A 27,475-nucleotide genomic window follows, 5' to 3' on the forward strand; every position below is an offset into this window, starting at 1 on the left:
CGGAAGCCTGTGACGCGAAGCCATGTACGGCCAGTCAAGAGGACCAAAAAGAGGAAAGCGCGAAAGCGCCATCTATGGAGGAGCTAGGCGGCCCTGGCCTGTGAGAGTGCACAGAGTGCGGGGCTGCCACTGCAAGGCCTGGGGTCACATAGGAAGGAGACATGAAGGATGGAAAGATCCCCCCCGTCTGTGCCCTATGATACAATGTGAGCCCCTTGTCTTTACAAGCACAGTTCCTTGGAGCTCTGAGCAGGTGATTAGAGTTCTGTGATACATTGTTACAGTCTGCTGGATGTTATCTCAGTTCATCTTTTGAAATATTGTTGCAACTTTGGTTATTTTTAGACTCTTCGTCTATTGCAGTCCTATCCATCTCAGTTCTATCTATCTATCATCTCGAGTTCTCCTCCTAGTGTGACATACCTATAGAATAGATGGGGATGGCGGATAATCATGTCCTTAAATTTAGCCTCAAAGGGTCAATCCCTAAAAGTCACAATGTCCTGTGACAATAGCGCTGAATCTCAGCGGACGCGTTGGCCTGGTCCACACCGCCTCTTCATACGAATACATTGCCCGTGACCCTACGATACTATCTCCCCACACTTATTTGGGAAAATTGCCATTGTCAGATGGTATTGAAGGAGGGGAATAAGTCGTGTATATCTTTTTGTTTCTGGGAAAGCTGGGTGACAACCATTAGGGTCACTCACCATTACAACTTCCCCAGACTCCTGACTGACAAAGTTAGGAGCAGCTACATTTCCTTTTGCTTTTCTGACAGGTCCCTCCCCATAGTTGGTCACACTGGGTTTCCACCCAGCTTTCCTGTAGTTATTTAGTGAGGTCTCTCTTACTGTATCGTGGCTAATCGGGGCTCTTGGGAAGCTACGTGATGTCACTGGTGGGAGCTGTAGCAGTGGTGGCCATATTGGTTTTGATCAAATTTTCTCTCATTCATATATAAAGAAACAAATGGAAAGCGTTTTCAACAACTCGACAGAAGACGGCCAAAGGACGTGGGTTTAGTGTCTATAGGAGAAGCCTCTGGCGCTGCTCAGGTGACTGGACTGTCCACACTCTTGGCCAGCAGCTGAAGACGTGGACACGCTGCAGTTTGGAGCTACACCTCAGTTTAGAAGGAGATTCTGTTTGACACTTGGTGATGAATATTTTTCTTCTAGGGGACAAGATGAAGATGTTTTCTGAGTCTCATAAGACTGTGTTTGTGGTGGATCACTGCCCGTACATGGCGGAATCCTGCAGGCAACATGTGGAGTTTGATATGTTGACGAAAAACCGCACCCAAGGAATTATCCCCCTGGCCCCCATCTCCAAATCTCTATGGACATGTGCAGTGGAAGCATCTATGGAATATTGCAGGATCATGTATGATATATTTCCATTCCATAAACTGGTAAGGATCCCCTTTTGGAGGTTGTATGTAGCTATGGGTGCTGAGGTCGTAGTCACTTCTGGTCTCTGGCTCCTCTGAGTCCAGCCATGCAGTAAGCCTTGCTGGACATTTTATATATGCCAAAGAGCTTGAAGCGACCTTTCAGGCCCTTAGGCTCTACTGTTAGCATTGCACCGCTCATTACAGTTTACCACCTTAACGATGTTTCGGGAGATTTATCAAAACCAATGTAAAGGAAAACTGGCTTAGTTGCCCATAGAAACCAATCAGATTCCACCTTTCATTTTGCAAAGAAGCCAGTTTTCCTTTAGGCCCCTTTCACACAAGCGAGTTTTCCGTGCGGGTGCGATGCGTGAAGTGAACGCATAACCCCCTCCCTGAATCCTAACCCATTCATTTCAATGGGTCTGTGTACATTAGCGTTTTTTTTTTTTCCACACATCAGTTCTGAGTTGTTCGAGAATCGCAGCATGTTCTATAGGCTACATGCACACGAACGTTGTTTGTTTCAGTGTCCGTTCTTGTGTTTTTTTTTTGTTAGTTTTTTTCGGGTAGGATGCGGACCCATTCATTTCAATGGGTTTGCAAAAAATGAGGACAGCACACCGTGTGCTGTCTGCATCCGTATGTCCATTCCATAGCCCCGCAAAAAAAAAAATAGAACATGTCCTACTCTTGTCCGTTTTAGACAGTTGCAATAAATCTGCAAAAAAAAAAAAAACAGATAGCGTATGTCATCCTTTTTTTGTGCGGATCCGCAATTTGTGGACCAAAAAACACATACGGTCGTGTGCATGTAGCCATATGCTGTGTTTTTCACACAACTCTGGCCCCATAGAAGTGAAAGGGGCTTCAGTGAAAACCGCATTGTAATCCGGATACAGTCTGGGGGCAGTGCGTTTTTCACAGAAGGTTGCTAGGAGACGTTTTGTAAACCTTCTATTTATTTTTTTACGCGTGTGAAAAACGCATCAAAACTGGAACACTGAACTGAAATGCAGAGAAAACTGACTGAACTTGCTTGCAAAATGGTGCGAGTTTCACTGAATGCACCCTGAACGCATCCTGACACAATCCGTATCGGTCGTGTGAAAGAGGCCTTGGGCTACACGACAATCTTGGGTGCGACCAAGGATAGTAGCGCAGCCTTAGAAATTAATAGAGAGGTAGTGCGATTCCCTAGTTTCAGTGACCCCAGAATCTCAAAGTCAACCCTGCTGGATTTTTTGAGATTCTGGGGTTGTGGTGGCTGGACTGCTGCACTGTGATCCTTGGACACACGACAGCCGTTGCACCCAATATCGCAGTGTAGTTCCAGCCTGCACGGGTGTCCTGTGCTGCTCTGGAGCAAGTGCACGGGTGTCCTGTGCTGCTCTGGAGCAAGTGCACGGGTGCCCTGTGCTGCTCTGGAGCAAGTGCACGGGTGCCCTGTGCTGCTCTGGAGCAAGTGCACGGGTGCCCTGTGCTGCTCTGGAGCAAGTGCACGGGTGCCCTGTGCTGCTCTGGAGCAAGTGCACGGGTGCCCTGTGCTGCTCTGGAGCAAGTGCACGGGTGCCCTGTGCTGCTCTGGAGCAAGTGCACGGGTGCCCTGTGCTGCTCTGGAGCAAGTGCACGGGTGCCCTGTGCTGCTCTGGAGCAAGTGCACGGGTGCCCTGTGCTGCTCTGGAGCAAGTGCACGGGTGCCCTGTGCTGCTCTGGAGCAAGTGCACGGGTGCCCTGTGCTGCTCTGGAGCAAGTGCACGGGTGCCCTGTGCTGCTCTGGAGCAAGTGCACGGGTGCCCTGTGCTGCTCTGGAGCAAGTGCACGGGTGCCCTGTGCTGCTCTGGAGCAAGTGCACGGATTTGTATAGACAGCCAAGTTTCCAATCAACTGTAATAACCTGACAAATTAATTTAACAGGATTTTCAGTGCAAAACCTGAGTGGTATAAAAAGTCAAAAATCACTTGCTTCTGGATTTGAACTGCAAAAAAAATGTTATGTAAATACATTGTAATTTATGCCCAAGCATCAATGAAAAAGCTCTTCTCCTGCATAGACCACGCCTAATGGCTCTTTCACACCTGCGTTTTTTTCTTCCGGCATAGAGTTCCGTCGTCGGGGCTCTATGCCGGAAGAATCCTGATCAGGATTATCCCAATGCATTCTGAATGGAGTCAAATCCGTTCAGGATGCATCAGGATGTCTTCAGTTCCGGACCGGAACGTTTTTTGGCCGGAGAAAATACCGCAGCATGCTGCGCTTTTTGCTCCGGCCAAAAATCCTGAACACTTGCCGCAAGGCCGCATCCGGAATTAATGCCCATTGAAAGGCATTGATCCGGATCCGGCCTTAAGCTAAACATCGTTTCGGTGCATTACCGGATCCGACGTTTAGCTTTTTCTGAATGGTTACCATGGCTGCCGGGACGCTAAAGTCCTGGCAGCCATGGTAAAGTGTAGTGGGGAGCGGGGGAGCAGCATACTTACCGTCCGTGCGGCTCCCGGGGCGCTTCAGAGTGACGTCAAGGCGCCCCATGCGCATGGGGCGCTCTGACGTCACTCTGGAGCGCCCCGGGAGCCGCACGGACTGTAAGTATACCGCTCCCCACTACTACTATGGCAACCAGGACTTTAATAGCGTCCTGGCTGCCATAGTAACACTGAACGCATTTTGAAGACTGATCCGTCTTCAAATGCTTTCAGTTTACTTGCGTTTTTCCGGATCCGGCGTGTAATTCCGGCAAGTGGAGTACACGCCGAATCCGGACAACGCAAGTGTGAAAGAGGCCTTATATAGCCACTTCAATAAAAAGACTTATGGCTGTTGTGAGGGAGACAGACAAAAATGAAAATGAATTAGATCATTAAAGGAGTGTTCCATGTTTTCATTATATATATATATATGGCCTACATTGCAGTAGCGCTAGAGCTACTGCAGAACAGCGGCTCGGCGGGGTATCAGGCTTCCATTGACCAGATATTGATGGCCTATCCTGAGGATAGGTCATCAATGGTAAAATCCTAGAATATCTCCTTAAGGGCTTGTTCAAAGACCGTTCCGTGTTTTGTGGTCCGCAAAACAGGGATGCCGCCCATGTGCCTTCCGCAATTTGCGGAACAGAACAGGCGGCCCTTTATAGAAATGCCTATTCTTGACCGCAAAATGGACAAGAATAGGACATGACTCATAACTTTTGCGGGGCCACGGAACGGAGCAACGGATGCGGACAGCACACTGAGTGCTGTCCGCATCTTTTGCAGCCCCATAGAAGTGAATGGGTCCACACCCGAGCCGCAGAAAATATGGTTCGGATGCAGACCAAAACCACAGTCGCGTGAACGAGCCCTGAGGGCTCATGCACACGACCGTATGTATTTTGCGGTCTGCAAAAAATACAGATAATGTCCGTGTGCATTCCTTATTTTGCGGAACTGAACAGCTGACCCCTAATTGAACAGTGCTATCCTTGTCCGTAATGTGGACAATAATGGGCATGTTCTATCATTTTGCGGTATGGACATACGGAAACGGAATGCACACAGAGTAACTTTTTTTTTGCGGACCGATTGAAATGAATGGTTCTGCATACGGTCCTCAAAAAAAAAATAATACAGAACTGACACAGAAAGAAAATATGTTTATGTGCATGAGGCCTAAGGGTACTACCGTGCGGAGCAGCAGTGTTGCAGTTTGAATGCGATGGATGGAAATCACTGAGGTGTGAATAAGGCCTCATGCACACGACCGTTGTGTGTTTTTGCGGTCCGCAAAACACGGATGGCATCCGTCTGCGTTCCGCCAATGATATTACTGCCTATTCTTGTCCGCAAAACTAACAAGAATAGGACAGGTTATGTTTTTTTTTGCGGACCACGGAACAGAGCAACGGATGAGGACAGCCCACGGAGTGCTGTCCGCATCTTTTGCGGCCCCATTGAAGTGAATGGGTCCGCATCCAAGCTGCAAAAACTGCGGCTCGGATGCGGACCAAAACAACGGCCGCGTGCATGAGGCCTAATGCCTTACAGATTGGCCATTACCAGTGAAGACTGAAGAAGTAATGCTGTTGTAATTAGTTAATATCATAGAGCTTCGGCTTGTACGGCCACACAGTACTCAAACAGCCACATACCAAGCACTGCATGGTCGCGTTGTGTGGTCATACCGGAAGGCCCAAGTAGGCCTGGTCATTAGAAGTTATTCTCGGGATAAGTCATCATTATCACATCCGCTGTTTGAGGGAGCCACTCCTGGCAACTCGCGGAGCACAGCGCTGTACATTGTATAATGGCAGTGCTATAGTGGCAGTATTACAGCTCAGCCCCTTTCACTTCAATGGTGCTAAGCTGCAACTAGGCCATGTGACCGATGTATGGTGACAACCCACGGAGCACCGTTCCCTTTTAACAGCTGATTGGCGGGGTCCCTAGTGTCAGACCCCCGCCGATCTGATATTGATGACCTATCCTGAGGATAGGTTATCAATATTATTTACCGGATAACCCCTTTAAAGTGGTAGTTTCTTAATACTATGCAGCTATTAATAGGAAAAGAATTTCACAGAACCAGAACCGATCCATGTGTCTTTTACAGGTGAATTTCATCGTCAGTGATTCTGGATCTCGGCTATTGAACTCATGGAGTCATGAAGATCAGAACCTGCAAGAGGTGAGGCTTCTGAATAGGTCTGATTTTATGGACATGAAGTGTTCTAATAAACCTGGGGGGATGAATTAAAGGGGTTGTCTCACTTCAGTAAGTTGCATTTATCATGTAGAGAAAGTTAATACAAGCCACTTACTAATGTATTGTTATTATCCATATTGTCTCCTTTGCTGGCTAGATTCCATGGTTACAGACCACCCTGTCAGTGGTGGTTGTGATTGCACACTATAGGAAAAAGTGTCAGCCTCTCTGGTGGCCGGGACCATGGGAGCGCACATAGGCTAGTGTTTTTTCCTATATTGTGCAAGCACGACCACCACTGATGGATTGCAGGGTGGTCTGTAACCATGGAAACGAGCAGTGTATAATGTGATAGAAAAATGAATTGAGCCAGCAAAGGAAGCAATATGTATAATAACAATACATTAGTAAGTGTCCTGTATTAACTTTCTCTACATGATAAATGCCATTTGCTGAAGTGAGACAACCCCTTTAGGACATTTTCTATGCCAGTCTTAATAGCAATCCCCACTGGTGCTCCAGATTTATTAAAGGGAACCAGTCATCAACCTTATGCAGACCGTACTGAGGACAGTATTAAATAGTGACAGAAATGCTGATCTCAGCGGTGTGTCACTCATCAGCTAAAAGTAAGTGGTTGCTGAGAACCAACATCACAATCATTGCAGACAAGGCCTTGAAAAGAGTCCCGGCCACCTGAGAAGAGTCCTGGTTAGTCATGAATTCCTGCTCTCCTGCCCACCTGCTGATGACTGACAGTCCTCTACCTAGTTTTCTCCCTTTCTCTCTAGGAGAGAACTGCCAACCATCAGCAGGTGGACAGGGAGAGGAGGAGATTATGTATAACCAGGACTCTTCTCAGGTGGCCATGACTCTTTTCAAGGCCTGGCCTGCAATGATTATGAAGTTCTCGGCAACCACTTGCTTTTAGCTGATGAATGACACACCGCTGAGATCAGCATTTCTGTCACTATTTTATGCTGCCCTCAGTACGGTCTGCATTAAGTTGATGACAGGTTCCCTTTAAGAGGTACTAGTGTAATAATTCAGGCACAGAAAGATAAATGTATGCCCGCAGGGGAGCTGGTGTACATTTCTAGTCTAAAATGCACCCGTTCTCATGAGTTGGGTCTTGAAGATCCCAATCACGAGTGGCTAGGTTGGTGTAAAAAGTCACAATTTTGGGGGCTAGTGTCATTTTGCGCACAAAGTATTGGCTTTTTGTACGGGCCTATAAAAAGATACAATCCTCCCCTGTTTCACTTCCTCAACGTTTTCAAGATCTCTGCTTGCTGTCAAACATAAATATTCTTGTTTACATCCAGAGGCAGTAAACCTGATCCACTGTAACAAGCCCCCCCACCTGAACGTGGACCAGTGGAGTGGGTTATAATTAGCCTTGTCGCTGTGTGGACAGGACGGGTCTTCAGTTTCTGAATATAAATAATGAAAGTTCTCATTCACTGATATCAAGCGGTGATCTATAAAATAGTGAAGAACTGAAATATAAATTATATTAGATTTAACGTGTGTAAAGTTCATTATACAGCAAGTAAGATTGTAGAGTTTGTTGTACCCTGTTATCAGCCATTGCAAGATGGGGGACAATCTGGTTGTGGGATGAGTGACATGAAGTGTAGAAGCCCTCCGCCCCATGTCACAAATCTCCAGAGATGTTTCCAGCGGCTCCTTGTTTTACTGACTTGCCTTTTTGCTGTCTCTTCAGTTAATGGCAGCCTTAGCCACCATTGGACCCCCAAACCCCCGCGCTGACCCTGAATGTTGCAGCATTCTGCATGGACTGGTGGCCGCTGTAGAAGCGCTGTGTAAAGTTACAGATTATCAGCATGCATCCCGGACTACGACGATGGAGAGTGCAGAACGCGTTGCGAACAGAGGGAGAATAATCTGTCTGACCAATGCAAAGAGGTAGCTCTCCTCCTTTATAGATGGATTCCGGGGGTTACAGGGAACCGACCTCAAAATTAGTGTCACTGTCCCTTGGGGGCTGTTTGTTGGGGGTGGGGTTGATCTGTGTCATTGTGCCCTTTGGAGGGCGGCACCAGGCAGATGTAGATCCTTCTTGCCACTGGGGGGTGGAGTAGATCTATGTTTCCATGCTTTTGGAAAGAATTGGTTAGGGCAAATCCACTTTAATAGGGTTGTCAGAAATTCGACGTCCATGTTACTTATTTTCTGTGATGACTGCCATTGGGGAGCAGTTGTACTGCCATCAGTTTCATATGGCGGGGGGTTTCCGGTGAATTAGGACTGTGGGTCTCAAGGTCTCTCTCGGTGTATTTCCAGTGACAGTCATGTCCAGATGTTGGAGGATTGTGTCAGTGAGACCATTCATGAACACAACAAGCTGGCGGCCAGATCAGACCAGTAAGTTCCCCCACATTGCACCCCGTCATCCCTTCATGTACCAATATGGCGGGTTATTAATAATCCATTTCTCCTGAAGTCTCATGCAGATCCAGAAATGTGAACTAGTGCTGATTCACACCTATCCCGTCGGTGACGACAGCCTCGTGTCCGATCGCTCCAAGAAAGAAGTAAGTTGTGTGACCACAAGTTTCCCTGGTCTTTTCTGTAAAATTCCATTTATCTGTCACTGGGAAAGCTAGATGACAGCCAACATGGCTGCTATTACTGCTTACACAGCTATGTAATACGCCTGCCTTATAAAGTAGTGACGGGTAAGTGCAATCTTACTGCATGCCGAGGCACGTTTTACCTTCAGGACCCTAGGAAATCTGGTTAGCATGCCATGGGCGAGCAATAAGTGACCATATTGGTCATCAGTTCTGGTGAATGAATGAATAAACATAATACTAGAGGGAAATGAAAATGTTTGTCCAACACTTTTTTTTTTTTTTTTTTTATGAACCAGATTGTAGGGAGGCTTGTGAAATAAAGGATCCAATCTTTACTTATCTGCTGAAGGTTCCTCTGGTCCAGCGCTGAAGGTCCAGTCCCCAGGGCGTTGTTCATGTGACCACTCAGCCATTTACTGATCTCAGCGGTCATCAATGACATGCAGTCACTGAACGGTCAGGTGAACCGCTGGACCAGAGGGACCTTCAGCGGGTGTGTAAAATTTTCTCTCTTTGTTTTCTAAGCCTGCTTGCTGCCAGGTTAATTTAAAAAAAAAAAAGTGTTTTGATCCCCCCTTTTAAATGTCCAAACTGCTTTCCTAATTTTTAGTTTATACTTTGAACTCTGTAATATTACTATATGGATTAAGCTGCCCCTAGTGGTGGCTGCTGGCATCATGCATTTTATCAGTAGGGATTACAGGGGTATTCCAGTGTCTTATTGATGACCTATCCTACCTACACTGCCCCTACAGTGTGGACTGTGTGCAGGTAAACATGGAAGAGGACGCAGTGGTCGCACGAGTGCCGCAGCCCCTCCAGACAGCTGGGGGGAAACAACATAGCTTGTTGTGCTACGCTGTTTCCGTAGCTCTCGTGCACGGCAATGAGAGCTACTGAAACAGCGGAGCGCTCTGCTGTTTACCGGCATGGAGGTGGTCGGGACTGTGTCTCATCTCGCCTTAGTAACGGCGAGATGCGACAGCCCCTTTAAGGATAAATTATGAATATCATAATATCATGAAACCAGAACACCACTTCAAAGTGGTATTCCAGTATAAAGAAAAATTTTCTCGGATGGTCCTGAAATGGTCGTTTCACCACAGCTGGAGTGCCGAAGGTTGCTGATCCCTGATCTAAACGTAATGGTATTATATGGGGAGAAAGCACTATCGGGCAGCTTAGAAAAGTAAGGCATGCTCCCATGGTGTAACCCTAGACTGTGTTAAATCATGGATGTGTGAATACGCACATTGAAATCAATGGGTATGTGTCTGTAGAGAACATGGACAGCGCACATCGATGATTGACTGATATCTGAATAAGGCCTCATGCACACGATCCGTGTTTTGCGGTCTGCAAATTGCTGATCCGCAAAACATGGAAGCCGCCTGTGTGCCTTTCGCAATTTGCAGAACGGAACGGGCAGCCCATTGTAGAAATGCCTATTCTTGTCCGCAAAATGGACAAGAATAAGACATGTTATATTTTATTTGCGGGGCTACGGAACGGACCCATTGAAGGGAATGAGTCTGTATCCGAGCCGCCAAAACTGCGGCTCGGATGCGGACCAAAACAATGGCCATGTGCTTGAGGCCTAAGGCCTACGTGTGGTTTCTCCTTTAATATCTAGGCACACCTGAGCTGGCTTCCCTCATTACTGTGCTTTACTCCCCAGCTTTCCTCAGTTTTGTCCAGTGAGGTCCACAGTGTCCGTGCTGGCAGACATCTTGCTACTAAACTAAACCATCTGGTACAGCTCCACTTTGACTTGGCTTCCACCACTATAACCAACATTCCTATGAAGGTAAGACCCCCACACACCAGCCACACTTGTGCTTCTTTTTCAAAAACAATTTTCATATTTTTATTTTTTTTCATATAATTTTTGTTAAAGTTTTTGCTTTTTTTTTCCCCTCCCCATATCATATTTTTCTGTTTTTCACTAGCCCACAATCAGTGTCTGTGACCAGGTTAGTACATTTTGGAAACCGCCTCTTTCCAATACAACCAAAATCTGTCCTTAGAACGTGTTGCCGGATAAACTGGCTTCCTGCTTAAATTCTATTACAGGAGCATACAGTAAAAATAAATTCCCCCATTCCCCGCTGCGTGGGTTGTAGCTGCCTAGAATTCTCTCCCCTCTTGTGTACTGTGGTGTCTCCTTTGTGTGCTTTTTCCCATTTTTATACCCTCCCACCTTGTGTAACCTCTGGTGAGACCTAACCTGCGCTCAGAGCCTTCTGGCTTTGCTGCCTTAGCAAACTAACGGAAAAAGAATTCTCCCCACAATGCCCTTTTACTAGTGAAAAGTGTTCTATTTGCAGTGTAATGTTGCTTACAATGTTTGCCCATAAAATAAGAAATATCAATTATTGAGTAAACTTTGGGGAAAAATGTTAAAACTTTCTTTCAGTAGTTTTTGGAAAAGTGGCCAGGTAACCAATATGGCTTTCTTACCCAGCTATACTCTTATGGGCATTATTATTTAAACGGGTTTTCTGGAGAATTTACATTGGTGTAGCCTTGGGTTAGGCCATTAATGTTTTGGGTGTTGGTCCCCCCCAACCACACAAGATACAGGAAACGTGACTGAAAGGAATTTTTAACAAATGAGTGACTCCATTTTTTTTCTTTCTTCCCCCATTTAAGGTATTACTATATCTTCAGTGTAGGTGCGGGCATTCTGGCTGGAATACAATAGAGTCATACAGTCTGCCCCAATGATGCGTCTATGTTAATTTTTAGGGTTCAATTTGGTATAATTTAAAGAGATTGTCCGAAATAACAAAATAGGTTCCCCATGCCACCAAAAACCTTTAAAGTGAACTTAAATATTCAATATAGTTTGATTAAAACCTGTTCTAAATTTGCAGACAATAATTTTTCTAATATACCTGATTAATTATATTTTCGTTTTCCTAGAGAAATAGGCACCTGAAGTTTAGGTGGCTACTGCGCTTTAGAATCCGTACTTCTGTATACAGCCGTGTATGGGAGTACGGATTCTAAAGCGCAATAGACGCCTGAACTTCAGGTGCCTATTTCTCTAGGAAAAAAAAATAATGATGATAATTAAGGTATATTAGAAAAAGTATTGTCAGCAACTTCAAAACATGTTTTAATGAAGTTATTTTGAACATTTAGGTACACTTTAACATTAAAAAACCATCCTATACGATCCTCTTTTGCCAACGCCACTTTCTGAGCTGCAGCACTGGTCCTTCTCGCTCTTTGTATCCGGCATGTGCTGTATACTGTCATCACTGATGCCTCGTATACAAACATTGGGACCAGAGCTGCAGCACAGAGAACTGCACTGGAGAAAGAGGTATGTGATGTTTTTTTACTTTAAGCATTTTGGTGACATAGGGAGCTTTTTTGGTTAACCTGGGACAACCCCTTTAATGCATAACATTAGACTAAATGTATAAAGTTGAATCACTGTATGTACATTACTGATCCTGAGTTACATCCTGTAATATACTCCAGAGCTGCACTCACTATTCTGCTGGTGGAGTCACTGTGCATACGTTTCATTACTTATTGTGTACTGATCCTGTGTTACCGTATTATACTCCAGAGCTGTACTCACTATCCTGCTGGTCCAGTCACTGTATAGATACATTAATCCTGTACGGATCCTGAGTTACATCCTGCATTATACTCCAGAGCTGCAGTCACTATTCTTTTGGTGTAGTCACTGTGTACATACATTACATTACTTATCCTGTGTTATATCCTGTATTATACTCCAGAGCTGCAGTCACTATTCTGCTGGTGTAGTCACTGTGTACATACATTACATATCCTATACTGATCCTGAGTTACATCCTGTATTATAATCCAGAGCTGCACTCTCTTCTGCTGGTGGAGTCACTGTGTTCATACATTACATTACTTATCCTGTACTGATCCTGTATTATAATCCAGAGCTGCAGTCACTATTCTGCTGGTGTAGTCAATTACATTACATATCCTGTACTGATCCTGGGTTACATCCTGTATTATACTCTAGAGCTGCACTCACTATTTTGCTGGTGTAGTCACTGTGTACATACATTACATATCCTGTACTGATCCTGTATTATAACCCAGAGCTGCATTCTCTTTGCTGCTGGTGGAGTCACTGTGTCCATACATTACTTATCCTGTACTGATCCTGAGTTAAACAGCCGAGTCACATTATTATGACCACTTCCTACATTCCACGTCAGCAGTGCGTAGCTCATGAAGGAAGTCATGGCTTGGTGGGTATAAAAGGTGCACAGTACAATGTCTGCACACATATCCCTCGTTGCTCTGATGAGTAAAAGGGGCGTTTTATCAGAGTTGTATAAAGGGATAATTATTGGCTTTGGGCCAAAGGTGGCGGTATTTCTGAAGCTGTGCAGTGTGTAAATTGTACATATGCTGCTATGGTGACAATGCATTGTGAGTGGACAAGTTGTGAATAATCGACACTGCAGATCACCACGTGCCATTGATGTGAGAGGTGAACTTCGACTATGAAGGTGTACGATGGCGGACCGACACGCCTCAGTGGAGCAGCTCACCGCCAAATGAACCAGGAGGCTACCAGATGTGTCTAAAACAGTTCAGAGAACCCTACTGCATATGGGGCTCCAAAGCAGGCGGATGGTCACTGCACCTCTGCTAACAAAGCTGCATCAGCAGAAAAGGCTTCTGTTTTCAGAATTGGACCTCTGCGGATTGGCTAAAGGTTGTCTTTTCTGATAAGTCACGATTTCTGCTTCGTTGAACGCATGGACGTTGGCGTGTCAGACGAGAAACATCAGAGAACAAACACCCTGCAACTATTACTGGAAGGACACAAGCTGGTGGCAGCGTTATGGCAGGGGTGTTGCTAGGCTAAAACATTCGGGGCCTGGGCCCCGCATGTTTTTTTCCCAGGCCCCAAATGTACTGCCTGCCGGATTGATACTATCCACAGGACAGCAATACAATTGAATCTAATGCACTGGAAGAGCTGAAGGATCTGTGATGACATCACAGTTGTGATGAGTGCAAAAGGCAGTGGTTGAGAAGGACCTGCGATGATGTCGCTAGTATCATGTGACCGGTGCAGGAGAGGATGGCTCAGCAGTGATGAGATTCTCAGGAGTTGTGGTTATTTAACTGGTACTGTATGTTAGGGCTGAAGGGAGGGATATTTACATGGGACTGAATGTTGAGGGGATGATATACAATCCCATGTAAATAATGTTGATGGCGGCTGTGGGAGGGAGTGAGGTTATTTACATGGGACTGTGTTGGAGGTGGCTGGGGAGGGGGTGATGTTATTTACATGAAACTGTATGTTGATGGTGGCTGTGGGAGGGAGTGATGCTATTTACATGGGACTGTATGTTGATGGCAGGTGTGGGAGGGAGTGATGTTATTTACATGGGACTCCATATTGGAGGCGGCTGTGGGAGGGAGTGATGTTATTTTCATGGTAATGAATGTTGAGGGGGTGATGTTGTTCACATGGGACTGTACGTTGGAGGCTGCTGGGGAGTGGTTGATGTTGTTTACATGGGACTGTATGTTGGAGGGGCTGAAGGGAGGTAAGTGATGTTATTTACATGGGACTGTATTTTGGAGGGGGCTGTAGATGGAGAGGGATGTTGTTTACATGGGACTGTATATTGGAGGGGGCTGGAGAGATGGTGTAATGTTATTTAGATTGGACTCTACGGTGGAGAGCGGGAAAGTGTTATTTACATGGGACTGTATAGTGGAAGGGCTGAGGAATTATAATTTCTGAAGACACTAAAGGGAGGAATATAACTGCATGGGGCATTATACATCCAAGGAACACTTCAGGGTGAGCATTATAAAAGTAGGGGGCAGTATAAATACTGGGGGCACTTCAGGGTGAGCATTATAACAGTAGGGGGTGACATAAATACTGGGGGCACTGCAGGGGGCATTATAAATGCTGGGGGCACTTCAGAGTGAGCAGTATAACAGTAGGGGGCAATATAAATACTGGAGGCATTTTAAATCCAGGGGACATTAGGCGTTCTTATTACTACTGGGGGCTCTATAGGAGTGACTTATAGATCCACGTTATTTCTACTAAGAGCACCATGGGGGGTCTTATTACTACTGAGGAGTCTGTAGAGAGCTTTATTACCACCGGGGGAACAATAGGGGGGCCTTATTTCATTAGTTTTCTACTAATGGAGGCATTCTTGGCGAGCACTATCACTGTTGGGGTCACTATTACTAATGAGGGCATTCTAGAAGGGAATTACTATTGGTGGGACTTTGAGGAGCACTGTTACTATGGGGGGGGGGGGCTATCTGTATGGCACTAATTGTACTTCAGGATAGTATTTGGGGGTATTGGGGAGCACAGTGAGCAGCAGGATAACACTCTTGGGACTCCAGGTTGGGAGATAATAATAGAAAAGTGAGGAAGCTAAGATGGAGAAAATGATGACAGAGAAGATCTACATCAGCGGAGACGTCACCTGGGAGGCACTGGATGTGAGAGGTATGTGCTGCTGTATAACAAATACGGGGGGGGAAGGAAGACTTAGAAAATTGGGCCACATTTATTTGGGCTTGGGCCCCGAGTCTTTTGAGACCCCAGCAACATCTCTGCATTATGGACTGGGGAATGTTTTCCTGGCATGCTCTGGGCCCACTCTTCCATGTGGTACCATCTCGTTCGGCTTGTTTGCTCTATTGACCCTCACCCACGTACCCTCCAGCAGCCATGGGATGCACTGCAGTCAGCATGTCTCCAGATCCCTGTGATAACCTACCAGGACCTTATTGAGTCACGCTCAGCCCGTCTAGCTGCTGTCTGTGCTGCACACGGCGGTTACTCTGGATATTAGCTGCTGGTCATAATAATGTGACTCGACTGTGTATATCCTGTATTATATCCCAAACCTGCACTCACTATTCTGCTAGTGGAGTCACTGTGTACATATATTACATTACTTATCCTGTACTGTACTCCAGAGCTGCACTCACTAGTCTGCTGGTGGAGCACTGTGTATATACATCCTGTACTGATCCTGGGTTACATCCTGTATTATTCCCCAGAGCTGCACTCACTAGTCTGCTGGTGGAGCACTGTGTATATACATCCTGTACTGATCCTGGGTTACATCCTGTATTATTCCCCAGAGCTGCACTCACTAGTCTGCTGGTGGAGCACTGTGTATATACATTCTGTACTGATCCTGAGTTACATCCTTTGTTATACTGCATTCATTGTTCGGTGCTGTACCTGGTAATCCATACAGGGTGCCTGGTGCTCTTGGGAGAACGGCAGTCCCTTCAGTCAGTAGGGGAACAGGAGTTGGACTTACCTGATCTAATATTTCCTAAGACTATGGCATCAGTGTGAAAGCCCTGGAAAACCCCTTTAATTATATTTCATAAATAAAGAAATAAAATTAGGACCCTTTTAACCCTTTGGCTTGCCCTCTTCATGCTCAGACACCCTAATGTAATCGCATGATGTAGTAGGTGAGTGCCTAGCTGTATATGTTGCTTTGATGCTGTTATCTTACTCTTTCACACACTTGCTCTTTGTATTTTAGCCAGATTTTCCCATTATGACAGGAGCAGAGTACCTGGTAGCAGTGCTTTTGCCTGGACCCTGGTACCGTGGTGGGCACCACACATAATCCTCACAGCATCTCCCCAGTTTGTCTCCTGATTTTCAGGCCTTGGTTTCATTGCTCCCCTCTTTTCTGTGTTTTCTGTGTTCCATGTATTAAGGAAGAACAACATGCCAACACCTCCGCCAACTACGACGTGGAGCTTCTTCACCACAAGGAGGCGCACGTAGAGTTTATAAAAAGTGGTATGTTCTCTAGGAAATGCCCTCTAGTCTCTCTAATCTCTCTGCAGGTATATGGCATTCCTCCATGGAAACAGACATGTCTCTGCCCCCTGCACTCTCCTATCCTAAAGTACTCTGTGCTGCTTAGAATTCTGTTCCTTCCTCTTTATATCTGGGACCTCCAACTTTACAACTTTATTTCCATTCCTCTCCTCCTACCATGTTTAGCCCCATAATCACATGGGTGAACAGATCACTGGCTTCCACAAGATCTGAAAATGCTCTGTGCTGCTGAGGACCATGCTTCTAACCCCCTCCCGTGGCTTCTCAATTGTCTCCATTTCCTTCTCACTTCATGACACTGTCAAAGACAGCTGTATACCTTCTGACCTCCCATGAGTACATATCTTTCCTGAAACACTCTGTGCTTCCCAGTATATACTTGTGCAGGAGATGAAAGGTGACAAGAAAAATGTTTTGCGACCCTGGAATATTAGACCTTTAAGATGCACTGTTAATTTGTTTTGCCTCTTAGGAGACGGACATGTCGGTAACAGTCGAGAACCCACTCTTAAAGAGACAGTCACGTTAAAATGGTGCACGCCAAGGACAAACAGTGTGGGTGAGTAAAGTCACAATGACCAATGTCTGTGACGGCATCACATAATCGGAAAGCCATGATTCTTGTTGCTAAGACATTATTGTGCCCTATTGCAGTCGCATGCCGTACCACTATGGAGTGGCTAAAAGGTATACCGAGCTGCTGGTCTCGCCTGACAGGGCATTATCATGAAGCCACTTGCATAGTTGCCACCGGTCCTGAGCTGGAAATGGGCAGGGTTAATGTTAGCACCACCCATAAGTGGGCTTACATGCCCCGAATTTACCAACTAAAATGGTGATCTCTTTTGGCCAATCAGCTGTTTCTATCAGGGGCGGTCTGTGACTACCTGAAAACCAACCAATTAAAAAAGCCTGATGTGGGGATTCATGAACTGATCATTTTTATTTAATTTTTCTCCCCTGCCATAGAGCTGCATTATTGTACCGGAGCATTTCGGATCTCCCCTGTAGATGTGAACAGCCGACCGTCATCCTGCCTTACCAACTTCCTGCTAAATGGTTAGCGCTACGACTCTTTTCCTTGTATGTCAGATGTATCTGGGCAATAAGGTGCCAATTTCACGTCTACACTTATTCCTTTGTATGCCTCAATTGCTTGCAGGACGGTCGGTGCTTCTGGAGCAGCCGCGGAAGTCAGGATCCAAAGTCATTAGTCACATGCTGAGCAGTCACGGAGGGGAAATCTTCCTGCATGTGCTCAGCAGCTCGCGCTCCATACTAGAGGACCCCCCATCAATAAGTGAGGGCTGTGGAGGGAGAGTCACCGACTACAGGATTACGGTACGCTTTTATAACCTTTTCACCCGGCGGTCTAAGTCTCCTGATTGGTAAATTTGCCTTGGTATGAAATAAAAAGGTTGTCCCATGAAAAATACTTAAAGGGGTTGTCTTATCACAGACAATTGGGGGCATATTGCTAGGATATGCCCCCATTGTCATATAGGCACTGGTCCTGCACCTATATCTAGAACAGAGCCCCGAAAATGTTGGAGGGCGCACTGTGCATGCGTAGCCACCCTCCATTCATTTTTAATGAGGCTGCTGAAAATAGCCGTGCGCTGACTCAGCTTTTTCCATCGGGGCCCATAGAAGTGGATGGGAGCAGTGGCCGGTCATGTGCGGTGCGCTCCCATTTACTTCTATGAGGAGCGGACTTGGTGGTGGCTGAACCAGAGTTTTCCAGCCACCACCTGGTGGGGCTCCGTTCCTATTATAGGAGCGTGTCTCAGCGGTTGACTCACACCTATAAGACTATGGCGGCATATCCTAGCAATATGCCCCAATTGTCTGTGATAACACATGGATCTCATGGATCTGAATACTTTTGTAATTGCATGCAATTAAAAATGTAGTATAGCTATTGAATGAAATCTACCTGTGTTGCGCCACCTGCTGTTTGTTCTTTCCTCTGACCTCCTCACTAAGGTGGACGCACATGATCTGTTCCATCCTTCAACTGCCCCCAACCTTATCTCCTGTTGGAAGTGGTGACGGCTACAGGACACAACCCCTGAGCTGCCAGCCTGAAATAAATTTAGCAGAGCAATGAATGGGGAGATCTTTGGATCCATGTGAAGTACAGGGCTGGTTCTAGCTTTGTTAGAAATATATTGCCATCAACTGTATATGGGATCTGATTTTCAATTTTTCCATTAATCATGGGACAATCCCTTTAAAGGGGCTATCCGATTTCTGAAACATTCCCCCTATGTGCCGGGCCCCTCACAGGTAATATACTTACCCCGCTCCCGGCACCGATCCTGGTCCCCGCACCGCCGCTGCTGCTTATCCCTGTGCACGGATGAAAACATTCGGTATCGGGGGGAGCAGCCAATGGCAGGCAGGGACGGGGACGAGTCTCTCTAGCAGATTTGACCATCCAGCTTTTTTTATAGCCACTTTAAGATCTGCCTGTTTTGATTGTTAAAGGGGTTATCCAACCCATATAATTACCCCCTCCCCCCCAATGCCTGCGGGCCCCTCATATACAATATACTTACCTGCTTCCCGACACCCACGTCGCTCCAGATGCCTCTACTGCCACTGCTGCATCTCCCTATCGGATGAAAACATCCGGATTACGGGGGAGAGCAGCCAATAGCAGGCTGCGACTGGGACGAGATTCCCTAGCGTCACCCGCTATGCTAGGGAGGCGTGTCCCGTAGCGGCCTGCTATTGGCTGCTTCCCCTGTCGCCGGATGTTTTGATCTGAGCGATGGGGAGATGCAGAGACGGCAGTGCAGGTATCTGGAGCGACGCGGGAGCAGATAAGTATAATACGAGGGGCCCAGGCATTGGGGGGGTCATTATAGGGGTTGGATTCCATGGAAAAACACTATACCTTTTCCATGGGTAGGTGAGGTGTCTGATCAGTGGAAGTCTGAATGCTGGTGCCCCTAGCGATCACATGTATGGGATCCCGTGTTTTTACTCTGTACTCTGCTGTCTCTGGCAGTCCCATAAAGTTGAGTGGAGTGGCAGCCGAAACACTCCGCTCCATTTAAAGTTATTCTTGGGAAAGGGCCAAGATTAAAAAAAAATAAAAATAAATAAATAAATTTGTGTGTGTGTGTGATGATTGTAATGTAATGGATACTCAGTTTATATACATAAAGAACCAGTTGGTTTAGTTTTTTTCCTTTGACAGTGATCACTGATTATTTGTAACATTTTTAGGACTTTGGGGAGTTCATGAGAGAGAACCGGCTCATGCCTTTCCTAGAGACTCGCTACAAGCTGGACGGTACGGCAGAGATTCCCCTGGAGAGGGCAAAGAGCCAACTAGAGAGATATACCCGCTACTGGCCCATGATCATCTCCCAGACCACCATTTTCAACATGCAGGCTGTAAGTGTGGGCGTCCTGTATAGGACAAATAGGAAATATAGAGGGAATCAGTAGTGACCCCCCTCCCTCTCTATCTCCCGCAGGTGGTACCTCTTGCCAGCGTCATTGTAAAGGAGACTCTTACTGAGGAAGACGTGCTAAACTGTCAGAAGACCATCTACAATCTAGTGGACATGGAGAGGAAAAATGATCCCCTCCCTATATCTACTGCCGGAACCAGGGGGAAAGGACCAAAGAGGTATTGTGATCATTATTTGCTGCGGACGCACATGAGCGGTTCGTTACACTGTGTCATAGCATGTGGGGGAGGGCAGTTTTTAAGCCCCATAATTTATGGCATGGGGGTGATGCAGGCACAAGAGCTGAACCAGCACCATAAGCAATGGCCGTCAGTTTTCCAGGCAGTTTAACACCTTAGGTGCCACAGACAAAGTGCTTGTGGACAATAGAAACAGTGGCACCTTATTGTCTAGCTAGAAGGAGGGTGGCCGCCTCTATCACCTCATCTTCCAAATATGCATAAAAATATATGACTATATATGTTTGGTGTCGCCAGAGCCCTGTCAACATGCAGAATAAAGTTAGCATGACGTTTTTACCACATGATGAACTCAAACCCAAAAAGCAATAGGGGGATTCTGCAGTGGCTGCGTCCTCAAGGTCTGAAATGGCTGTGTTAATATGAGGATTTACTGTTGCCTCCTACCTGAGGTTTGCTTGGTGCCACTTTCCTACATGCAGCCACAGACCCTCATGCCATGCTGGGGTTTATAGTTGCCAGCACTAGGCTGGGGACCACCACAGTGGTTACATAGCACACGTTGCAGGAGATTTACCAAAACTGGTGCCGTTGGTACAGATTAGATTCAGCTCCTTTTTCAACTGTGATCTGACTGCTTGCTATGGACATGTGCTTCCATTTGATAAATCGTCCCCTAATGTATCGGTCTATAAGCTTTTGTGTGTGTATATATACAAAAACGCAAAGCCCTTATACAACCGGGTACCAAAAGATTTGAATCCTTATCAAAGTATATTGTGACAGGTCCTTCTCCTAAGGATAGAGTCCAAAGCCCAATGTTTCAGGCTGTACTAATAAGTGTTTGTACATTAGCGGGCCAGGTTTTATGTACTGGGTGTTTACGACCCTGAGGACTGTTGGTTCTCCTATGCGTTTGTCCTGATTTGTCCGCTGTTCCCATCAGGGACGAGCAGTATCGGATAATGTGGAATGAGCTGGAGACCTTGGTCCGGGCGCACATCAATAGCTCAGACAGGCATCAGCGGGTGATGGAGTGTCTGCAAGCATGTCGAAGTAAGCCTCCCGAGGAGGAAGAACGCAAGAAACGTGGCAGAAAGAGGGAAGACAAAGAAGAAAAGTCTGACAAAGGGGGAAAGGATAACGACCATGACAAGAAGTGGTCAGAGTCTGAGCGGTAAGTGCTTTTTTTCTAATCACATTTATTAATCAATAAGAGTTGTAATCATGGGGACCAGGGGTTTACTACGCTACCAGTGCCGTACAGCAGAGACCTGCTGCTAATTACTGTGACCAGCAATAATTCCAATCACGGTAATTAAAGGCTTTAGATGCCGTGATCAAGTGAGGTCACGGCATCTAAATGTGCAAAAACCCGTGAGCTTGCGCTCCGCGGCCAAATGGGGCTGTCGGTAGTTGCTCTGAGTACTGTAAGCTAACAAGACTTATAGTATTCTGCAATTCTTATTTTGGCCACCAGATGGCAGGCCATAAGAAATGAGCAATTGATAGTCATAAACTCATTTTAATAATACCTGATTTGTACAAAGTAAAAAAATTAAAGAACAAGAATTTATAGGCACATATGTGAGCTTCAAAATCATTACAAAATTGTATTAAATTTTTTTAAGTTACAAAATAATATATATATATATATATATATATATATATATATATATATATATATATATATATATATAGTTTAAATCACCCCCCTTTCTGTATAATAAAAAAATAAATAACAAATATAAACCTCATGGTTATCACTGCGACTTAAAACGCCCATACTATTAAAATATATTTAAAAATTCCATTACGGCGAATGGCGTAACAGAAAAAAGGGTCAAAATGGCTGATTTGCCATTTTTTCATTGCTTCTCTTACCCCAAAAATGTGATCAATAAAAATTACTGATTATCCTTCAAAAAATTAGCCCCCACACAGCTCAGTAGACATAAGTATAAAGTTGTGGGGGTCAGAATATTGTGATGTAAAAAAAAAGTTTTACATTTATTTTTACACTATTTAGACATACGAAACCTATACATATGGGGTATAGTTGTAATCGTACTGACCCATAGAATGAAGTGCATGGGTCAGTTTTGCCTCATACGAAACGGTGTGGGAACAAAACCCGTAAACGGTGGAGGATTATTATTTTTTTTACAGCTTCCCACTACATTGTATACCACAATTAATGGTGGCATTAGAAAGTACAACCTGTCCCACAAAAATAAGCCCTCATACAGCTATAGGATTGGAAATATAAAAAAGTTATGGCTGAAGGAAGATTGGGAAGAAAAATAAAACCAAAACAAACTCTGGTAGTGAAAGGGTTAATTCTAGTCTAAAAATGACTGATAACGGATGGCCATAGATTGTATTCACCTACATATAGTAGTTTAGGAATTACTGTTGTCTCTTTAAAAGTAAAGTACTGCAAAGTGGTGTTGTCAGATGTAATTCTTACATTGGGTTTAGGATGAAATCTTCAATAGACAGAGAAAAAGAGGAGCTGATGGAGACTGAGGTGATCAAAGACTCCCCTGATTCACCGGAACCCCCCAATAAGAAACCTCACATTGTGGTGGAGGATGTGGCACCGGTAGAGAAGTCCAAAGGTCAGTTCTTGTTGAGCTTTATGTGTGTGTTTTATGTATTTTGTGCTATTAAAGGGAATCTGTCACCATTTTCCTGCGCCCTCACTTTTAAATCCTAACAGCTCCCGCGCATGCCAATAAGTCCCCATATTCATGAGCTCACGGCTCTCCCCGCCCACCTGCCTCTGACAGGTTTTTCCATATGAATCAGCAGCAGGTGGGCGGGGACACCCAGGAGCTCATTAATATGAGGACTCATTGGCATGCGCTGGAGCTGTTCAAAACAAGATTGTAACAAAATGGCTGGGTCAATTAAAGAAAGTGACCCAGCATTTTGCTAAGGAGATCTGTCACTAGTTTATCTTGCCCTTAGTTAGGACACCCTAAAACTGGTGACAGATTCTCTTTAAGGGCTTATTCACATGACAGTCTGAGAAACACTGTGCGTGTGTCAGCTGCACCCCCCGGATCCACCGCGGCTCCCCTGACCTAAACTGACTGCTTCAGAGTGATTAATGATAGTCAGTTCCTATTTGATTGTGGGTCTGTTGTACTGTACTCACATGGTCATGTGAATACAGTACAATAGACCTGCGATTCGATAGGAACTGATGGTATCACTCCAATGCAGTCAGTTCGGCTCATGGGAGACATGGTCAGGGCAGGTGGCTAACACATGGACCGAGCACTGTTGTGTGAATCAGCTCTAAGAGGTGAATAGGAAGGGTCCCTAATCCGGACCCCTCTATCAATGATGACAGATTGGTGTGGTATAATTGTGGGCACCAAAAGGGGGTTGTCCGAACCTGCACTACCCCAATCGAGTGAACTGGACACATGATGTGACGTAGCAGTATATGGAATTGGACCATACATCCACATATACCTACAGGGAGCTGGACCGTTTTAGGTTAGATTTACAATTGCAGAGTGGTAGGGGGACATGTTACAGGTCTATGAGATATGAGTGGTTCCTGACTTCTGAGTCTTCCTGTATAATGCCATACATTATGACTGCTCTCTGGTTATTTCCCAACAGGCCCCATGTCCCTGCTGTCTTTGTGGAGTAATAGAATAAATACTGCAAATTCAAGAAAGCATGAAGAGTTTATTGGGCGTCTGAACTCCGTCAATAACAAGGCAGAATTATATCAGAACCTCAAGGAAGAGAATGGGTGAGGGGGACGATATACACGCATTTGTAGCTGGGTCATAAATGAACCCAATCTCAATCCAAAATACCTTTTGAGGTCATTTATCAAACTGGTGTAAAGTAGAACTGTCTTAGTTGCCCATAGCAACCAATCAGATTCCACCTTTCATTTTGGAGAGCTCCTTTGGAAAATGAAAGGAGGAAGCTGATTGGTTGCTATGGGCAACTAAGCCAGTTCTACTTTACACCAGTTTGATAAATGACCCCCTTGTGTCTGCATATTAAATGAATGGGGTTGCCATGCTGGTTCTCTGGAAATGGAATGGGGTTGCCATGCTTGGGTCTCTGATCAAGTGAGATCACGGCATCCTCTGCGGCGAATGAGGATGTCGGTAATTGATTTAAATGCACTAGTCGAACCTAGGGCATTTAAGCTGCAATTGTTATTTTGGCCAGCAGGTGGCATGCCAACATAAGAAATTAGCAATTCTGCTATTTAAATGGATGAAAAAAAATCCATGAATGTTCAGAATTAAAAACAAAAAATTTAATTTGGTAGGCATTTTTACACTATTTAGGCATAAAAAAAACTAATATATATATATATATATATATATATATATATATATATATATATATATATACAGGTCCTTCTAAAAAAATTAGCATATTGTGATAAAGTTCATTATTTTCTGTAATGTACTGATAAACATTAGACTTTCATATATCTTAGATTCATTACACACCAACTGAAGTAGTTCAAGCCTTTTATTGTTTTAATATTGATGATTTTGGCATACAGCTCATGAAAACCCCAAATTCCTATCTCAAAAAATTAGCATATCATGAAAAGGTTCTCTAAACGAGCTATTAACCTAATCATCTGAATCAACTAATTAACTCTAAACACCTGCAAAAGATTTCTGAGGCTTTTAAAAACTCCCAGCCTGGTTCATTACTCAAAACCGCAATCATGGGTAAGACTGGCGGCCTGACTGCTGTCCAGAAGGCCATCATTGACACCCTCAAGCAAGAGGGTAAGACACAGAAAGAAATTTCTGAACGAATAGGCTGTTCCCAGAGTGCTGTATCAATGCACCTCAGTGGGAAGTCTGTGGGAAGGAAAAAGTGTGGCAGAAAACGCTGCACAACGAGAAGAGGTGACCGGACCCTGAGGAAGATTGTGGAGAAGGACCGATTCCAGACCTTGGGGGACCTGCGGAAGCAGTGGACTGAGTCTGGAGTAGAAACATCCAGAGCCCCCGTGTACAGGCGTGTGCAGGAAATGGGCTACAGGTGCCGCATTCCCCAGGTCAAGCCACTTTTGAACCAGAAACAGCGGCAGAAGCAGCCTGACCTGGGCTACAGAGAAGCAGCACTGGACTGTTGCTCAGTGGTCCAAAGTACTTTTTTCGGATGAAAGCAAATTTTGCATGTCATTCGGAAATCAAGGTGCCAGAGTCTGGAGGAAGACTGGGGAGAGGGAAATGCCAAAATGCCTGAAGTCCAGTGTCAAGTACCCACAGTCAGTGATGGTCTGGGGTGCCATGTCAGCTGCTGGTGTTGGTCCACTGTGTTTTATCAAGGGCAGGGTCAATGCAGCTAGCTATCAGGAGATTTTGGAGCACTTCATGCTTCCATCTGCTGAAAAGCTTTATGGAGATGAAGATTTCATTTTTCAGCACGACCTGGCACCTGCTCACAGTGCCAAAACCACTGGTAAATGGTTTACTGACCATGGTATTACTGTGCTCAATTGGCCTGCCAACTCTCCTGACCTGAACCCCATAGAGAATCTGTGGGATATTGGGAAGAGAAAGTTGAGAGACGCAAGACCCAACACTCTGGATGAGCTTAAGGCCGCTATCGGAAGCATCCTGGGCCTCCATAACACCTCAGCAGTGCCACAGGCTGATTGCCTCCATGCCACGCCGCATTGAAGCAGTCATTTATGCAAAAGGATTCCCGACCAAGTATTGAGTGCATAACTGAATATAATTATTTAAAGGTTGACTTTTTTTGTATTAAAAACACTTTCTTTTATTGGTCGGATGAAATATGCTAATTTTTTGAGATAGGAATTTTGGGTTTTCATGAGCTGTATGCCAAAATCATCAATATTAAAACAATAAAAGGCTTGAACTACTTCAGTTGTGTGTAATGAATCTAAAATATATGAAAGTCTAATGTTTATCAGTACATTACAGAAAATAATGAACTTTATCACAATATGCTAAATTTTTTTTAGAAGGACCTGTATATATATGTGGTATCGTTGTAATTGTGCTGACCCAGAGAATAAATGGCATGGGTCAGTTTTGCTGCAAACAGAACACCGTGGGAACAAAACCCGTAAAACAGTGGAGGAATTGCATTTGTTTTCCAATTCCACCCCATTTGGAATTTCTTACCGCTTCCCACTACATTATATGCCATATTAAATGGTGGCATTAGAAAGAACTTGTCCCGCAGAAAATAAGCCCTTACGCTGGGTTCACACCTGAGCGTTTTACAGAGCGTTCCTACGCGCTGTAAAACGCTCAACAAGGAGAAACCAATGCTTCCCTATCGGCATGGTTCTCACCTGGGCATTTTACAGCGTGTACAATCGCGCTGTAAAACGCCCGACACCCCAAGAAGTACATGAGCTTCTTAGGGGCGTCTTGTTGCGCATTCCCGTGCATAGACTTTCAGGAACGCGCGACAATGGGCGTTCGCTTGTCTCTGTATGCGCGATTGCAAACGCCGGTACAATCGCGCATACAGAGCGCTCCATCGCGAACGCTCAGATGTGAACCCAGCGTTATACAGCTATGTGAACGGAAAAAAAAAAAAGTTATGGCTCAAGGAAGATGGGGAAGAAAAATTTTAACGCAAAAACAAAAAAACAATTCTGGTATCCTAGGAGTTAAAAACCGTAGTAAAATAATTTTTATTTGCCTTCATGTTATACAGATATATACTTTCCAACTTTTGCCAAACTGTTGGACATTTTAAGTGCCACCATGTTGGGTTTGTACAAAAAAGTGCAAAGGAACACCCCCTTTATGCAAATTTGCATAAACTCCACCTCTTATGTCTGGCTCATAAGAGAGCCCTACAAATTACTTCCCAATGTAGGGGGAAGGGTGCAGACCAGATCTGAGGGTCAGTACTGGTACTATAAGCTTACTGATCAGTGGTTTGTTTTTGGTTTTTAGATCTGACGTTATAGAGAACGGGAAGACTGGCAGACAGTGAAGAGAAGACCCTCGACATTCATTGTGGGACGATCATGACTCCCTTGATCTTACAGCCTTTATGAACTGGTTTTTACCCATGTCGTCTCTTTATACCATTTTTTTCTATGAATTGTAAATATAAAGTGAATTCTGAGAAGACTGTATTATCTTACCATGTAGTGGAGGAAGGAAGAAAAAAAGGCCTTGTTTATATTGAAATATTAAATTTGCTTTAAAATCCAAAGGAATAATAAAGTTGTTTCAGATTTTTCTTA

The 27,475-nt window shown here is 45.0% G+C and overlaps 1 protein-coding gene across 3 annotated transcripts; it reads left to right on the plus strand.

The window, feature by feature from the left end:
* The first annotated feature begins 49 nt into the window (after nucleotides 1-49).
* Nucleotides 50-27,475, plus strand: INTS13 (integrator complex subunit 13). Of its 3 annotated transcripts, XM_044281454.1 has the most exons (19): nucleotides 50-253; nucleotides 970-1,061; nucleotides 1,185-1,417; nucleotides 5,991-6,065; nucleotides 7,810-8,012; nucleotides 8,391-8,471; nucleotides 8,551-8,641; nucleotides 10,362-10,490; nucleotides 10,633-10,656; nucleotides 16,433-16,517; nucleotides 17,032-17,118; nucleotides 17,529-17,618; nucleotides 17,722-17,900; nucleotides 19,797-19,967; nucleotides 20,051-20,205; nucleotides 21,173-21,403; nucleotides 22,708-22,847; nucleotides 23,866-24,001; nucleotides 27,180-27,475. In XM_044281454.1, the coding sequence occupies exons 3-19, from the start codon at nucleotides 1,193-1,195 to the stop codon at nucleotides 27,217-27,219; spliced, it is 2,142 nt and encodes a 713-aa protein (XP_044137389.1). In that variant the 5' UTR covers nucleotides 50-253; nucleotides 970-1,061; nucleotides 1,185-1,192; the 3' UTR covers nucleotides 27,220-27,475. The 3 variants fall into 3 exon arrangements, with proteins under 3 accessions (XP_044137389.1, XP_044137388.1, XP_044137390.1); XM_044281453.1 differs by lacking the exon at nucleotides 970-1,061; XM_044281455.1 differs by lacking the exons at nucleotides 970-1,061; nucleotides 10,633-10,656.

Source organism: Bufo gargarizans, chromosome 2 (genome assembly GCF_014858855.1).
Source record: "Bufo gargarizans isolate SCDJY-AF-19 chromosome 2, ASM1485885v1, whole genome shotgun sequence".
In the NCBI taxonomy this organism is placed as follows: Eukaryota; Metazoa; Chordata; class Amphibia; order Anura; family Bufonidae; genus Bufo; species Bufo gargarizans.

Bases quoted from the DNA above. Each gene is read 5' to 3' on its own strand.
- INTS13 (XM_044281454.1), top strand. From the start codon at position 1,193: ATGAAGATGTTTTCTGAGTCTCATAAGACTGTGTTTGTGGTGGATCAC. The intron at 8,642-10,361 runs GTAAGTTGTGTG...TTTACTCCCCAG, and splicing joins CCGATCGCTCCAAGAAAGAA to CTTTCCTCAGTTTTGTCCAG. The intron at 10,657-16,432 runs GTTAGTACATTT...CCATGTATTAAG, and splicing joins CAATCAGTGTCTGTGACCAG to GAAGAACAACATGCCAACAC.